Source organism: Peromyscus leucopus, chromosome 11, assembly GCF_004664715.2.
Source record: "Peromyscus leucopus breed LL Stock chromosome 11, UCI_PerLeu_2.1, whole genome shotgun sequence".
Lineage (NCBI taxonomy): Eukaryota > Metazoa > Chordata > Mammalia > Rodentia > Cricetidae > Peromyscus > Peromyscus leucopus.
This window is the reverse complement of record NC_051072.1, coordinates 64,321,812-64,337,356: the sequence shown is the minus strand read 5'-3', so window position 1 is coordinate 64,337,356 and position 15,545 is coordinate 64,321,812. Positions and strand designations below refer to the sequence as shown.

Below are 15,545 nucleotides of genomic sequence, written 5' to 3'. Positions count from 1 at the left end.
GTGATTGATTATATATAATGAAAGTTCTCACTGTGACTGAAACGCTACTATGTATAGTTTAATTATTGATATTCTTTTTTTTTCACATACCTATGAGACAGCCAAACAGGTTACTATGGTAATAATAATCTTTTTCTCTAGCCCTCCTGAAAATTAATACTTGAAACAACTATACAGTTTTTTGTGTAAAAATCAGGTTAATAAATAGTTATACTAAAAAAAAATTTAAATTAAAAAAAAAAGTGCGCTGGTGCTGACCTTCCTAATTCTTTGAATTTTTGCTGATAGCCTTGAAATGTGGAAACATCTTCCATAAGTCGCCACATCATTGCGGTCTTGCTATTCTGCATGTGGACTTTATACAATTGTGCATTTTATGAACGTTCAGAAAGCAACATTTCAGATACTCAATTAAATATTGTCTTTTTATAGAAAACAAAAGTTGAATTTAGGTTTAAATTTCTATCTCTCTCCACTACCTGGCATATTTCAAAAAGGAGACTAATTTCAATGGCATTTTCACCAATCATTTTATATATGTGTGTATACATACACATATAAGCCTCCTAATACATTTACATATGTATTCATAGAAAATTGTGTTTTAAGAATTCAAACAAACAAACAAACAAATGCACTACTCGACTTCAGCTTCTTCTAAACAGAATACCTTACTTCCAAGTTGAAAAATGCCACGTGGTAATGTAAAGGGGCTTTTTTGAGTTTGGTGGTCAGGAGCACACTGTCTCTCTAAGGAGAGTCTTCCCCTCTTGCTTGGTTATGTGTGTTTGGAATCAAGGTCCTAAGCAGTGACCTCCTCTCGTGCCTCTGCACTCTAATCTGCTTGCCCTGACCTTCCACCTAAAGTGAGTAAGCGCTTAGGCAGGCATAGTCCTGTAAGCCGATAGTGGCACCGGCCTCTGCTAACAGAAGGCAAGGGGGATGCACCCATGGGCTTTCACACTGAGGTTCATGGATTGTTTTTTCTGTGGTGGAGAAAGCCTGCTTGTTTCTTTGGGGACTTGCACATGCATGGGAAATACCATTCTGGACTGCTGCTTGCTTCTTGGGTAAGACTATAGGAAATGCAGAAAGGGCTCCCAGTTGTGTGATCTTTAAGACCGTTTCTAAGACTAAATGAGTGGGCTATTCAGTAGTGTTGAGTACTTGATGTATTTGTGCTTTGTGAATTGTTCATGTGTGTGATCTTGGTGTCTTATAGCAGTGTCTTTAGGTTGTGAGTGTTTCACTCAGTATGTGTTGTTTGTGTAACTTTTCAAAACTTTAGAGCTGCTACTAACATTGAAAACTGTGGCTGGAGTCATGATCTTTGGTAAGCACACCATAATCATGATGTTCTTCACATATGTATGCCAAGAGGCTGAACTGAGCTGCGGTGTAGTGGAAAGATACGGGGTAAAGGAGAGTGGATAGGCTTAGTGATTAAGCAGAGCTTAACCCACCAGAACTAATTATATCATAATAGCCTCTGCAATTAGATAATGACCTAAACTTATATTTTGAAAAATTTACTCAAGGTGACAGAGAATAAAGAAATGTAAAGGCAGCTGAGGATCAGACCAAGTATCTCACTGCCTTTTCTGTCCCAAGAACCTTGAACTAGAGCCAAATAATCTATTAAGTAGCCAGGACAGTGGCTTAGTGTTACATAATACATGTGGGAATTTTTCAGGTCCGCTGTCACAGGCTAACTAGAGTCAACAGAGAAATTCTGAGCGGTGTGTAAGGGGTTGTGCGCTCCGCCATAAGAGGAGACACAGTAATTGGAAGCTGCTGCTCGCAAATGAAGCAGGCGTTGTGGGGTAATTCCTAGTTCACTTCCATTCCATTGCAACTCACTTTCATTATGTGCAAATATTTTTAGACATAATTTTAAACAGAGTAAAATATAGACTTTTAATATTCTGTGCTCTTTGGGTTTGCCATGTAATTGATAATCATTATTTTAATTTTAATTCATGACCTAGAGCTCTCTGGTATATAATATCAAGCTTCTGTAATTTTGTGTCTGACTCCCTAAGGAGATATGATATGTCTCTTTTAAACATTTAAATTTAGAGCTGGTGGTCTATTATTAAAAAGTATATAGTTACAAATGAGATAATAATCTTAATTTTTGCACCACTTATTTCCTATCAGTGACCATCATTTTTGAGTATTGTTTTAATGGACAGTTTAAAGGCTTCCCAGAGGAAATGCTCTCACTGCTAACCGATGCTTGAACATAACGTGAAACATCCCATATTACTTTTCCTGTGTTCTCTGCAGTGATCTTCTTAAAATAAGATTAAAGGATTTAGTCTTAAATTAGTTGACATTTCCATATATCAAAGAGCACTTTCATAATTGTCCATCCTATTTGCATAACTAGGGATGCCATCACCTCTGCTGTCAAAACACGAGATTGTTTTCCGTTCAGAAATGAATTAGATGCCCCACTTAGCGTACACAGGTATACAAAGGTTCATTAACTCTCTGATTTAGGTAATTTTTCATAACAGAAGGGTGAAAATTGTCACTTAATTTCATTAAAAATATTAAGAAGCACTTTACAAAAAATACAGTTCATTTCAAGTGTTGCGCATTTAAAACAGAGTTTTCATCATCTCAATGACTTCTTAAATTACTTATGAGCTTATTTTAATTATAAAAGCAATCCACCCTTGTGTGTATGCTCCTGCGTGTGATGTGCCATGTGCTTTTAACAAATAGTTATTTTCATTCGTCTGATTGTTTTGCTCCCGTGCGGCTTATTTCCTTGATGAGGCTGGAAGACCCCACTAGTTCTTAGGAAACTGGCCTGCTGTGGAACTCTTGTTGAAGTTTTCGGGTTTTTTTTGTTCATTTTTGCAGGAACGAATGCGAGGAATTGGGAACTGAGCTGTGCACGTGCTGAAGAAGGAAACTTGTGTGAAGGAAACAGGAAAGAGAAAGAAAAGGAAGGAAAAAATACATAATTTCAGGGACGAGAGAGAAAAGAAACACGGGGGCCATGGGGAGAAAAAAGATTCAGATCACGAGGATTATGGATGAGCGTAACAGGCAGGTGAGTGGGCAACGCCCTTTGGGTCCTTTCCTAGCTTTCACAGTACTAAATGCATCTTGAACTTGTCAACGTCCATCAGCAGAAGCTCTGTGATCTTATTGTATCCAGTTTAAGGGTTGGGGAAAGAAAAATCACCTTAACTGTTAGAAGTATGTTTAAAGACTGGTGATTGTTTGCTTTTCACTGCCTCGAGACTTAAGTGGAAGTTGTATTTGTATGACAAGAATAGCTTGATAATTAGGAATTAATAAGCGTAGAATTGCTACACGGCACGCATCATCAAACAAAGATATTCTTACATTTATGGGAACGAGGCCTTTTGTGGTCATCCGTTTTAAAGTTTGTAGTTATGCCTAAATAGCCTCTCTGCAAAATGGCTTGCTTTCTTTTCATCACAAAGGAGAGTCTGAAGTAAATCCAAACATTTCCAGACACCACTGACAACAACAAAGAAAATACCCACTCCAGATATTAGTTGCAAAGAACATATAGACAATGACATCCTGTTAACTCGTATTTTATCCAAATTCTGAATTTTAGAAACATGGTACTGCCATTTTTTCCCTACAGCTCCAGTGATAATGTCTGTAAGACATAGTCAGTTTTCTTTTTGATTTTTCAAGACAGGGTTTCTCCATGAAGTTTTGATGCCTGTCCTGGATCTCACTCTGTAGCCCAGGCTGACCTGGAACTCACAGAGATCGGCCTGCCTCTGCCTTCCGAGTGCTGGGATTAAAGGTGTGCGCCACCACCACCCAGCTTGACACAGTCAGTTTTGAAGACTTCATATATCTAATGCTCAATAATTTGCATTAAGGACCTGTGCGTCATGAGTGCCTGCGCTCTGACTTTCCCTTAAACTGTGAAGAGGAGTTGGGCTTTGTGAGGGTGGCTAGGTGATGTGAACACATCCTACTGTTGAACATTAGGTGACAGTCCTTGAGAGGACTCATAGTGCACCTGGATACCCACACAATGGAACCTGTTGCTGGGCCCTAGGAGAGGAGACTAAGTCTGTCCCCCACCCCCAGCCCCCACCCTCCCATCCCTGGGCTGCCCATTTTATGGTCCAGATTAGGCTCAACACACTCCCAAATAATGACACTCACCTTCTGTCAGGTCCCTCCGGTAACATGAGAATAGATTCAATTTTAAAATACAATGTTGCTTACACTTATAAATTATAATGAATAGAAATCACTATTTATTACATTGTCTCAAAGACGGCTCTTTACAAAAAGCCAGTGAGCTTCCAGGAACTAGGAAGATTTTTCTAGTTTTTAAAAATTATACTTGTTGAATTAAATGATGAAAAATACAAAATTCATGAGGGATCTATCAATGTTTTCATGCAGATTGTCTATTGCTGTAGGCCAAGACAAAAAGCAATAGCCATGTTAGAATTAAACCCAAATTTTGTATTTGTTTATAGCTTGAAACTGAAATTAAGGCTGCAATACTGAACATCACATGTCACTGACTGTAGGGACCTTGTTTATTTGGACTACAGCCTGTTTTGGTTAAAGTAAAAAAAAAAAAATGCATGAATTGGCATTTGTAGTTTATTAAGAATATGGCCTATTTTTTTGGCTTTGTAAGATTCACTATATCTTCTTTTTAGAAGATATAGATAGAAGAAAAATTGTGGGGGTTGAATTGTGTGGGCTTTTACTATGCTCTTTAAGGAAAGAAAACATCCATAGAGATACAGGAATTGTCACATTGTACTCTTGAGAGTGCATTTTAAATGTTTGCATATAGTTGTATTGATCTATGCTTGTGGATACTCTTACCTATATTAGAAGTCATAATGATTTTAGGAAGGGGAAAATATTTAAATTCAGCTTAGTTTGATTTTTTTAGCAAGTATTAAGGATTGGTTCCTTCATTTTTTTTTTTCTGTAGGATTTAGAGTCAATGTATTATTTTCCTCAATCTGTGTGTACAACAGGCCTTTTAATTCAACACTGTTGAAGTAAATTAATAAAAATGACATGGCTGTGTTTTAAGCTAAATTTCAGTGGTTGTAGAAGATGACTATTGACAGCATTAAAGAGCTGTCATTCATGGTAACGTTGGTCTTGCTCACCTCTCATTTTCTGTGAGAGTGGTCCAAAGAGCCACTTGGAAAAGGGCATAAAGTATGTAGGTCACTTCTGATAATGAAAACCAGCAAATGTGTGGAGGAACCCCTAACCTGTGCTCTCTTTAAATTATGTGTTCACATGTTGAAAAGAAAAATGTCAGCAGCTTTGCTGTGTCTGAAGCTGCTCCACTGGGGTGGCCTAGTAGGACCTCACACGGAGGCTCGCTGCTGTTTCTTCTTGAAAGCAGTGAGCCCTGTTCTCTCTGCCTGTGCATTTGTGTGTTTGACCACATACAGAAGAGTGTGGGCTTCTGCAGGAAAAGAAATGCTAACCCAAAGTGAGCCCTGAAATACCACAGAACTTATTGGTACATTGTGTCTCAGAGAGATAAAACTGTCTTGGGACAGAAAGCAGTTTACGCTGAGTTCTGCCTTTATTGCAAGTAGACAACAGCTAAAACTCCAGATCCAACTTAGAAATGTACAATAGTGCAATAAGGATAAAAATTCAAAAAGTACAAAAATTCAAAATATTTACTTTTTTTTAGTTTCTAATTTTATAAAGCCAATTTCTTAACCTTCATTAAGTTTCTCAAGTTAATATGTGCAACAAACTCATGAATTGTCAATTTATCTTACAGATACATTCAGACAGCTTGGTGAAAGTCATTACCAATTAGTTTCCAAGGATGACATGTAAATTATTCCATTTAATCCTTAGTAATCCTATTTTATAGCTGGATGTTATTTATTTATTAAGCCAACAAGTTCCCAAAAGAAAATATTCACTAGTGAATAGCAGTCTCGTCCAGGGAGGAGCAAAGCATTCTATAAACAACCCTAAATGCTACCTGGTTGTTTATGTGACGAGTTATGCCATCTTTGACTCAGCCATGAAGCTCTTCCTTAGTGCTTTGAATGCACTGTAGACGATGCCTAAATGGCTATGTGTCTGTATTCAGTAAGAAAGCTTTACTGACAAAGCAAAGGTAGGCTAGATTTGTCTAGTGGGCCATAGTTTGTAGACCTCTGGTAGACTGAAATAGACATGAACTGTGGAAATATAGAACAAAATGTCATTTATGGGCTGAGAATGAAAATACTAAAGTACTGTGATAGAACAGCAAGGGGATGCTTTATTTACCACTCAAGCTTGGGGAATGGCCTCTCTGAGCAGGTGCAAAATATGGGAACTACAACATTCTAGAGGAACCAGAATTTCTAAGGCTTGAGATAGAAAAAAAAAAGCTCGACTGAGGATTTAGAACACAGTTAATAGGGCTTGAGCCTGCTATGTGACTTTAGGGTAATGAAGGACTCCACACTGTGTGACAACATCCTCAACAGCTTAGAGAATCCTCTTCAGGTCAGAATAGCTGGCCAAGATTTTATAGTGAAGAGCAGAAAATGCCCAATATCCAGTCTCAAATTCCTCATCGTCAAAGCAAAATGTGTTTCTTTCAGTGATCTCATGATGCATCTACCATAACTTAAGGGCTCCAAGAGCAAGACTTTTACTTCATGTCTTTTTCCAGTCATGTAATATTGCATCCTATAAGATATAATAGACAAGAGTCCAACTTTTAGCAATATGGAAAACTGTTTATAGTCCCAGGCCTACACTGAGTAATCCTACTCTCTAGTCACAGTAGCTTAATAGATACTATAGAATATTACACTACACTGAAATAGGAAAACTCTCCAGAAAATGATTTAACCTCTGAATGAGCAGAGCGAGGATTAAATAGTAGCAGCCACCATGTTCCAGTGCTGAGATGTGAAGGGATGCATTTGAAGTGCCTGGGATGTAAGTGCTCAATAAACACACAGATTTGCTCCTCCCATTATGATTCATACTCTCTGAGCCATTGTTTCTTACAGTCATTGTGATTCCCATCCAAACAGCTCCTGTGCTGTGTAGCATATGAAAGAAAAGTTGCTGGGTCTTCACTCCAAGGGAGCCCCACCACAAAAGAATGTCATGAGGGGAGTGGAACAGAGTAGAGCAGGAACACAAAGAAGTTCCCTTGATGACAAGCTGCAAGAGACTCATCCAGAGCAATGTCCTGCAGAGAGTCTGGGCTGTGGGCCGGGAAGGGAGAGCGCACAAGACACACCCAGTCAGTTTTAGGACTATGGTGGGTGGAGGTCGGTTCCTAAATCCTGTGTGTGTGCTCACACAACTTTCAAATGTGAGTTACTGACCAAATTGTTTTTAAAATACTTTTCACCATTTTCTTCACTTCTACCTTCAAGCTTATGGTAATCACGATTTCAATCTCTTTGTCTCCACTTCTCCTGTTTTTAACCTTTGATCCTCATTGATTAGGCAGCCATAGAGTCTTGGCCTTTTTCATATGTTACACAATTTGAATTTGGTGCTTGAAACAATTGGACATTTAATTAGTTTTTTTTATATGACTCATGGTTACAAACAAAATATAATTAGAAATTTGTCCCATCAGGAAGAATACTGTATATAAACTCAGAATGCTAAGTAAGCCTAAGCCTGTTTGCTCATGTTTGCACTGAATTTTTCAGCCTTCCTCCTTTGAAAGGACTAACATAAGTAAATTCCAATATATTTGTGCAACTTGTTACAAAAAGACATTTAATTTTATGTGAATAACTGCAGGAGGAGAGTATTTGCAGAGCGCACATCTGGGGCCTAGAACAGTAAGTTTGTACATAGATTTCAATGCCTCAGGTTTTCTTTGCTTCCTTCAGATCTGGAGCTTTGGATGTTGCCAGCAAAGAAAACTCCACATAATTATCGGTGCAATAGCTTGAACCCATATTAAAGACAATCAGCATCACTCCCCTTTAATAAGTCAGGAGAATCCTCTTATAAATTAAAATGATTCAGGGATTTCAAATTCTCTAACATCCCTTCTTCTTAGACTTCTGTTTCTTTCCGTGACCCATGCTACATGCGGCAGGTTAGGGAAGGCTGGCAGACACTTCTGTTCAGGGTGCATGATGCCACTTCAGGTTATTTGTGCAGAGTGAGTTTTTTTTTTTTTTTCAGCTAAATCATGACTTTGCGATGAACTAAAGAATAAAAAAATATTGCAATTCCCTCAGCTGACAAAAAAGAAAGAAGAAAAGAAAACAACAAAAAACCCTACCTTTAACTGTTTTCAGTTCTTAAAAATTTAGCCCAAGTTTCACAGAGATTTTTGGCACAACTTCCCTTCAAGACGGTATTCAGAATATGAGCGAACGAAAAGGGCTGGTTACAGTTCTAAATTGGGAGATTATATCTAATTACCTAAACAAAGTTTGTTGAGATTGCGATAGATTCACTCTTCAAATGTAGAAAACTAGATAGTTGAGAAATGTAAATTCATTGCTTTGACAAAGTAAGTTCTTGGTGAAATCTGTAGTCTGACTTGGAGAGCAGAGGTGTGCAGTCAAACATTGTCAAACACACTTCCTTCCACGTTGCCAGAAACAGCATTTTCATACTTCCAGGGTTAGCTGAGACAGTAGAGCTGAACTACCCTTCTTCACTGAGGAATCCTGACCCTGCTGCAGATCTTGTGAATAGGAGGTTCAGTGAAAAAAAAAAAAAAAAATGTTAATTTTTTTCTGCCTCAGGATGAGTAAGTTTGTACATACCTCATAACAATGATTATTCTACCTTTTTTCTTAATAACATATTTTAACAGATTATAACCTTTCCTGAACTTGTATAAAAATTATGCTCAGGTCACTATGCATAAATGAAATGTGGGTGCATCAGGGTTATGTTAAGAAAAGTATTGTTCAGAACTGATGCTAGACTGCACTGATTCTTGCTGGAAATATCTACTGCATACCCCCCTTTGCAGCCTCATTCCTTCACTAATTAATCTTTTCTTTTGTTTTTCGAGACAGGGTTTCTCTGTGTAGTTTTGGTGCCTTTCCTGGATCTCACTCTGTAGACTAGGCTGGCCTCGAACTCACAGAGATCCACCTGCCTCTGCCTCCCAAGTGCTGGGATTAAAGGCGTGCACCACCATTGCCCGGCCTCACTAATTAATCTTAAAATAATGAAGGAAACAAATCTTTTATAAGATTGTTCCAATTGCTGTCCAACATACTCATATATATTTTTTTGTAGAAAATCTAAGAGAGGCTAAAATTCTCAAATGGGAAGTGCTCTTCATATAAGAAATGAGTGCTTTCTCTACATGCTAGGGTTGTTTTATTGTCTCATTTCTAATTTGTGTATCTGACATAATTTTTATTCAGAGATATAAACAACTTAGAAGTTATAAGAATACTTCGGTGTGCCTCAAAGATTTCAAGGGTTTTCTTGTGGGAAGCTGACGGTAACTGGCCTGTATGTGTCTGTGAATTCGTGCTCACACCCTTTCTTTTCTCAAGTCACTGCTTGCTTTGCACGTGCACACACTAAATGTGACGTACTTTTACTGAGAAACCACACTAGGAATATGAACATTACAAATAGACCACATAAACCGAGAAAGTTCTTCTGAACTGTGAGTTAAATAAACATTGGTAAGCGTTTGAAAAGCCATGTCCTTCGCAGACAAAATCCCTGTTAGCATCATAATTTATTCATTTAAAATGGAATACTTTCAAACTTATAGCAAAAGCATTATTCTAAAGTTTATAACCCAACTGTACTTTTGAAAAATATTTGGAAGCTATCGTTTTTTTTGCAAAAGTATTGGCTACAGCAAAAAATAAAATAACATAATTAAACTGAGGATTAAAAATTCCTCATTTGCAGTGTGTATTTGTGCTTTTCTTGAAATATGTTAGACCATTAATGGGAATAAGAGAAACCAATTTAGATGTTTGGAAATTTGACTTTTAATTTTAAATTGGAACAGTTTAGCTTAAGAAATCACTAACATTTAAATAACATTTCAACAAATGTAACTGTTTGGAAACTCCAGCTGAGGCAGTCTCCCGCCTTCTGTCTTACAAGGATTGATTTGGAAGGCCCTCGGGGAGAAAATATTGGAGTTGGGAGGTAAAACTGAAGCCATTGTGGGAAGGAAGAAGTTACTCTCTTCCTGTTATGACAGGAAGGCATAGACAAATGTGCTTCCTGAGTTTGCTCAGCAGGGAATGAAGGAGGCTTTGACCTTTAACTTACGTACATTTTGGCTGTATTGAACTGATAAACATGCTTTTACCCCCTCCCAAATATTCATCTGGATTATTCGATTCTTCTCCACTTCAAATTATGTATCTTAAGTAGATGAAGTGAGGTGCAGCAGCCTGTGACTGCTGCTGGAGGTGGTACTTACTTCAAAATCAGCTCTAAGAAACCAGTCAGACCTGAACAGCACATGTGAGGATGTCTAAAATTACATGCTAGGAGACTCTTTTAGAATGTAGAGCTTTACTGTACTTTGCAATTGGCCACTCTTTGAAACCCTGACAAACTGAGTGATTGACACGGGCCTCCCCTTTCATTACATAAACAAATCTATCAGAAGTCCTCTGAAACAACTTTTAAAGCCTACGGTCTTCAGTAGACACTCAGTGACATGTGATCTAATCTCTATCTATTATTCACCCTCAAAATACCAAGGCACAAGATTTAAATTTTTATTTAGAAATCGTGGGTGTTGACTTCGGGTAAGGGGCTGATAGAGTCCCATTTCTATACTCTGAGCCCCTTATTTTAATTGGTTTATTGTGTTGGGAAAGTTAGGGACCACTGCTAAATATCCTGTGGAAATGCTGCTGTATTTCACTGAAACGCAGCTCAGTTTGCTGGAGGCTAAGGAGGACAATGGTCTCCTTTGCCACAGAACACGCTGCTGTCTGATCATCGCAAGTTGTGCTGGAGGGTTACAAGCACATGGTAGCAGTCTGCTTAAAAGAAGCCCTGACTACTCCTTAAAGAGCCTTTCATTTGGGATGGCAGGCCCGGGCATTGTATAAAGGAGCGCTTGTCTAGAACACAAGTCTGCAATGGCATTACTTCCTCCCACTGAGAGTAATCATCAGGCCTAGAGCTCGGAGCCTTTCTAATGACAGACTGAATTCAACAAAATAAAACGAAAGAGGAATACTCAGAACAGTTGTGCCATTACTTACTGACAGGAGCAAGGGAGGGCAAAATAGAGCATTTAGAAGGCCATTTCCCTCTTTTCAATTAGAGATTGTCATTACAGACTCTTGACTCCATCCCTAACCCGTTAAACACATGGGAAGACCCAGGGGCTCATGGATTATTACAGAGCACATCGTCTCCATGAGCTGCTCTTCTGTCACTCATTCGTCTCCCTCAATTTAGGAAAGTGGAGATTATCTTGGTGGCAGAGGGGGGATGAAATGGGTGAGGTCTAAAATACTTTCATATAAAGAAGTTATATTAATGAGTTGGGATGTGGCAAAATGTAAAATCATTGAAAATAGAGTTAGTTGGATATATTCTAATATATTCTGAAATAAAACAATTACTTTATTACTGTATGAAATTAAAAATATGGCTGCAGGGTAGAGTTGCTCAGTGGTAGAATGCTTACCCATCTACAGGAAGCTCTGCTTTTGATGCTGGCACTGGGAAAAAGAAGAAAGAAAGAGAGAGGAGAGGTGGGGGAGGAGGGAGGGAGGGAGGGAGGAAGGAGGAGGGAGGGAGGGAGGGAGGGAGAAGAAAAGCTGGGGAGAAGGAAGGAGAGCAGGAGGGTGGGTAGGAAGGAGGGTGGATGGGTTAAGGATGACTTCATTTATTGAATACAAAATGTTCATTAGGATTGGGTGTCAGACTCAAAGTTAATGACACAAAGTTAATGTTGCATCCCTTTGAGATAGTCCTAAAAGTCAAGGTTTGGGCATCCAGTGTTCTTGGGGTGTGGTAGCTATTGTTTGCCAAGTTTCATCTCTTTTATTCCTTTGGAATTCTTTCCAGTAAGGCTCAAGGATTCCCTCTGTTAGTACAGAGCTAAATTCTTCAGAGATGACTAAGAAAGTAAGGGGATGTGGGACATGTGTATGGAAGGGAAGAGGTGATGAAATACACTTTCCATGACACAGTATACCACGCTAATTTCCCGGACATGGAAGAAACTGCATGGGACCCATCCTCTGGCTTTCAAACTCGGCATTTAAACTGCTTGTGTAGCTATGTCTGTGTGGTAATCGGAGTTCCATTATTTTTATTCTAGCTGTGAGCAGACATGTATTTGCTGCCAGCAAAAGAACTTCCCATTTTGGGAAACTGAAACATCCATAAATATAGAAATAGTATGCGCCTACTCATGCTTGCCTGTGGTTCTCACCAGCGTCCGTGGGAATGGCTTGAGTGTCTAAAGGGCAGCCATGGCTACAGAACCACACAAAAGCATCTCTGGTTTATTGTTGGAACCAGAAACCACGGGTTCTCAATTTAGTATTAGTAGTAGTATTTTATTTATTTTAACCTAGGAAGCCACCTTTATATGAATTAATGCTCTTCACTAGAGTTCTGTTCTCATAAGAAAGTCTAGTGGTTATTAAAGAAAATAAAAAACAGTGCATTTCAATGCTCAGCTCACACTGGGCTGGGTCTAAGCCATGAGGAGCTTCTGTCTAGAAGACAGAAAGCTTGCTGACTAGAGAAACATGCATCGTGTATGGAAAAGGTATTATTTCTAGTTCATCTAGGGACTAGTTGTATAACTTTACATAAGGCTACTTACCTCTGTGTATAGTATCCACCTGAGAAAGGGAGATGACGAACTGCGAACTACGGCCTAGAGGAGATACTATTAAATATTGTTAAACAGCTCAGCAGAAAGTCTTTGACCATCTTAAAAAACCCACCAAAGCCAGTGTTCTTGTCTAAAACAATTACATGTTATAGAGTATGCTCCGATTTCATCAACAAACTCAAACAGAATGTGATGCCATTCACTTTTTCTCTTTGGCTCAATTTCAGGGAATGTATATTTTCACTGTAAGTTAAAATGACAAAAACATAAAAGAACTATGTGAACATGGCCCCTGCTGGTGGTAAGCTTCCTTTTCATTACTCTGAGCACAGATGAGAGTTTATGTTGAAACCTCCACTTTGTACTGAAAGCATGCACAGTTCCTCCACTGATCTATCCATTCATCCAATAAACACTAGTCAATTATTATTTTTGTACTTTAACTTACATGATGAACAGAAGATGGCTCCGACTTTCAAGGAAAGCAGGAAGCAGTCGAGACGCTGTAAGGTAAACACAAGCGAATAGAGGTAACACAAGCAGATGGACCCTAACCACAGAATCACAGTGATGTTTTACTTCTTGATATATGGAATAGTATCAAGTATTTTCATTGGCTTTTCCTCCAGAATTAGTTGCAGATCCTGCATCAACCTCTTCATCATTCTGTTAGTGGCCTAACTTTGTCCACATCTTCTTAGAGCTTATAGCACACGATAGAGTCACTAAAGATCACTCTAACAGATCAGTAAAGATAATTTATTCCCGCTGGGAGATGTTATAAACTTAGATCCTTCCCCCAAAATCATCTACCATGTTTTTCAAAAAGAGATTGTTTAAAAAAAAAAAAAAAGCTATGAATGAACATTTCAAAATCACCTGTTTGATTCAGCTCATTTGTGACTCAGCTTGTTGAAGTCTGTAGAAGCTCTCGACTCTGGCACCAGAGGGTTAGCTCTGCTCTCTGCATCTATGGTACATGCAGATCTAATGAGCATACCTTCCACTTTCACTAAACCCTTGTTAAACATGTTTCCTGGGACAAGAATGACTGGATTCCACAGCCCTTTTCCAGATACTCCTTCACACTTAGGGTTGGTTAATTCATTTATCTTTTCAGTATAATTCTTCAGTTGGTCAGCCATTCTCAAATGCACAAATACGTATTTATTCAAAGTCAGAACTCATCGGAAGATGCAAAGAATGTTTGCTTGACACACGCAGTCACCCGTGAGCCTCCTCTGCCTGTGAGGGTAGGGAGAAATGCATGTTTGTGTGTACATATGTGTGTGTGTGTGTGTGTGTGTGTGTGTGTGTGTGTGTGTGTGTGCATGTGCTCATGCATGGGGAGGCTCTAAGTCTGTTTTCAATGTCTTCCTCAGTCCCCCTCCACCTCATTTTCTTAAGACCAGGTCTCTCACTGAACCCGTAGCTCACTGATTGGTTAGGCTGTCTGGCCAGTAAGCTCCACCCCCAGGCTCCTAGCCCTAGTCACAAATGAGTACCACATCTTTAGGTGGGTGCTGGGGACCCACACTTAGGTCCTTAGGTTTGCACAGTGGTCAGTTTATAGGCTTAGTCATCTCCCCCATCCTTCGGTCCTCCTTTTCCCCCCTCTGTGTCTACAACCATAAAAATCAACGTCTGTCTTCACACTTTTTTACCCTTCATGATGCATTATCCAAGCACAGACTCAAAAACACTTTTTACTGAACTTTTCTTGAAGTCTGGAGGATCTATACATATGTGTTCTGTTATGGACATTCTCTGCTTACCATAGTATAAATTTCAAAATAGTATAATTGCTTTCTCTTGAGATTCATGATAGTAACTTAAATTGCCAAAAGGCAAATAAAGAAAGTATCTACTTTTAACAAAAAAATTATACTGAGGCAGCCAATGGAATTTAAAATAGAGTATCTCTGTTCTGTAATCTGTGATTCACCAACTAGCCATTCTGTACCAAAAGTTACTTGTATGAAGGCTGCTCTGGGATCTTGGGAACTAAAAGCCAGCGAGAAAGACAAACTCAAAAGCCATCAACTCTGTGGTGTTAGAATTATGTACTGTGGGAACCAGTACATAATAGTCCACACCTCTAAACCCAACAATTGGGAGGCTGAAATAAGAGGGCCAAAGCCAACATGGAGAGACCATGTCTCATCAGGCAGTTAATAAATCAGTTAATACTGGAAAACTAAAAGGAGGAAGGAAAGATTTTTGTCTGAATATGGCAGTGAAAGCAGCTTAGATGTTGTGATTCCAACTAAGCTTTCCAATGTGGTGGGAGGCTGCCAGTGGCCAGAAGGAACGAGGGAGGTCATGGCACCACAAACTCTTTTGACCAATACAATGTCAGAAATAATTCCAGGAGAGTAAACTTTCAATGGGTTTAGTACCTATATCAGTTTTCTTTTTCAGTCTAGAGAAATTTGGTCTGAAAACAAAAGCTAAATTAAAACGACTAGATAATAATGCCACTTCACCTCATTAGGCGTGCTAAGAAACAGAAATTTATTCGTCAATAATGTATTTTGTTCTTGAGGGGAAAAACATCTTTTAAACATTGAAGCATTTGGTGATTCTCTCCTCCAGTCACAGAAGTGACAGGAGCTAAAGAAATACTGTTTTATGTAATAAAAATTACAACATCCAGCACAAATGTGTAACATGGAGAAGGCTAAATAATATTCAATAGTTATTGCACCTCATGACATTGAACATGTAGAAA

At 38.7% G+C, this 15,545-nt stretch overlaps 1 protein-coding gene across 12 annotated transcripts in view; it reads left to right on the top strand.

The window, feature by feature from the left end:
* The window catches only part of Mef2c (myocyte enhancer factor 2C), a 166,280-nt gene that overhangs the window by 70,642 nt on the left and 80,093 nt on the right, over positions 1 to 15,545 (top strand). For 11 of the 12 annotated variants that reach the window (XM_037209541.1, XM_037209542.1, XM_028875644.2 and 8 more), the window contains one exon: positions 2,875 to 3,067. In XM_037209541.1, coding sequence (XP_037065436.1) covers positions 3,014 to 3,067 — 54 coding nt within the window. In that variant the 5' untranslated portion in view covers positions 2,875 to 3,013. Of the gene's footprint in view, positions 1 to 585; positions 1,071 to 2,874; positions 3,068 to 15,545 lie in introns of those variants that run through there. The other variant, XM_028875641.2, reaches the window with a different exon arrangement.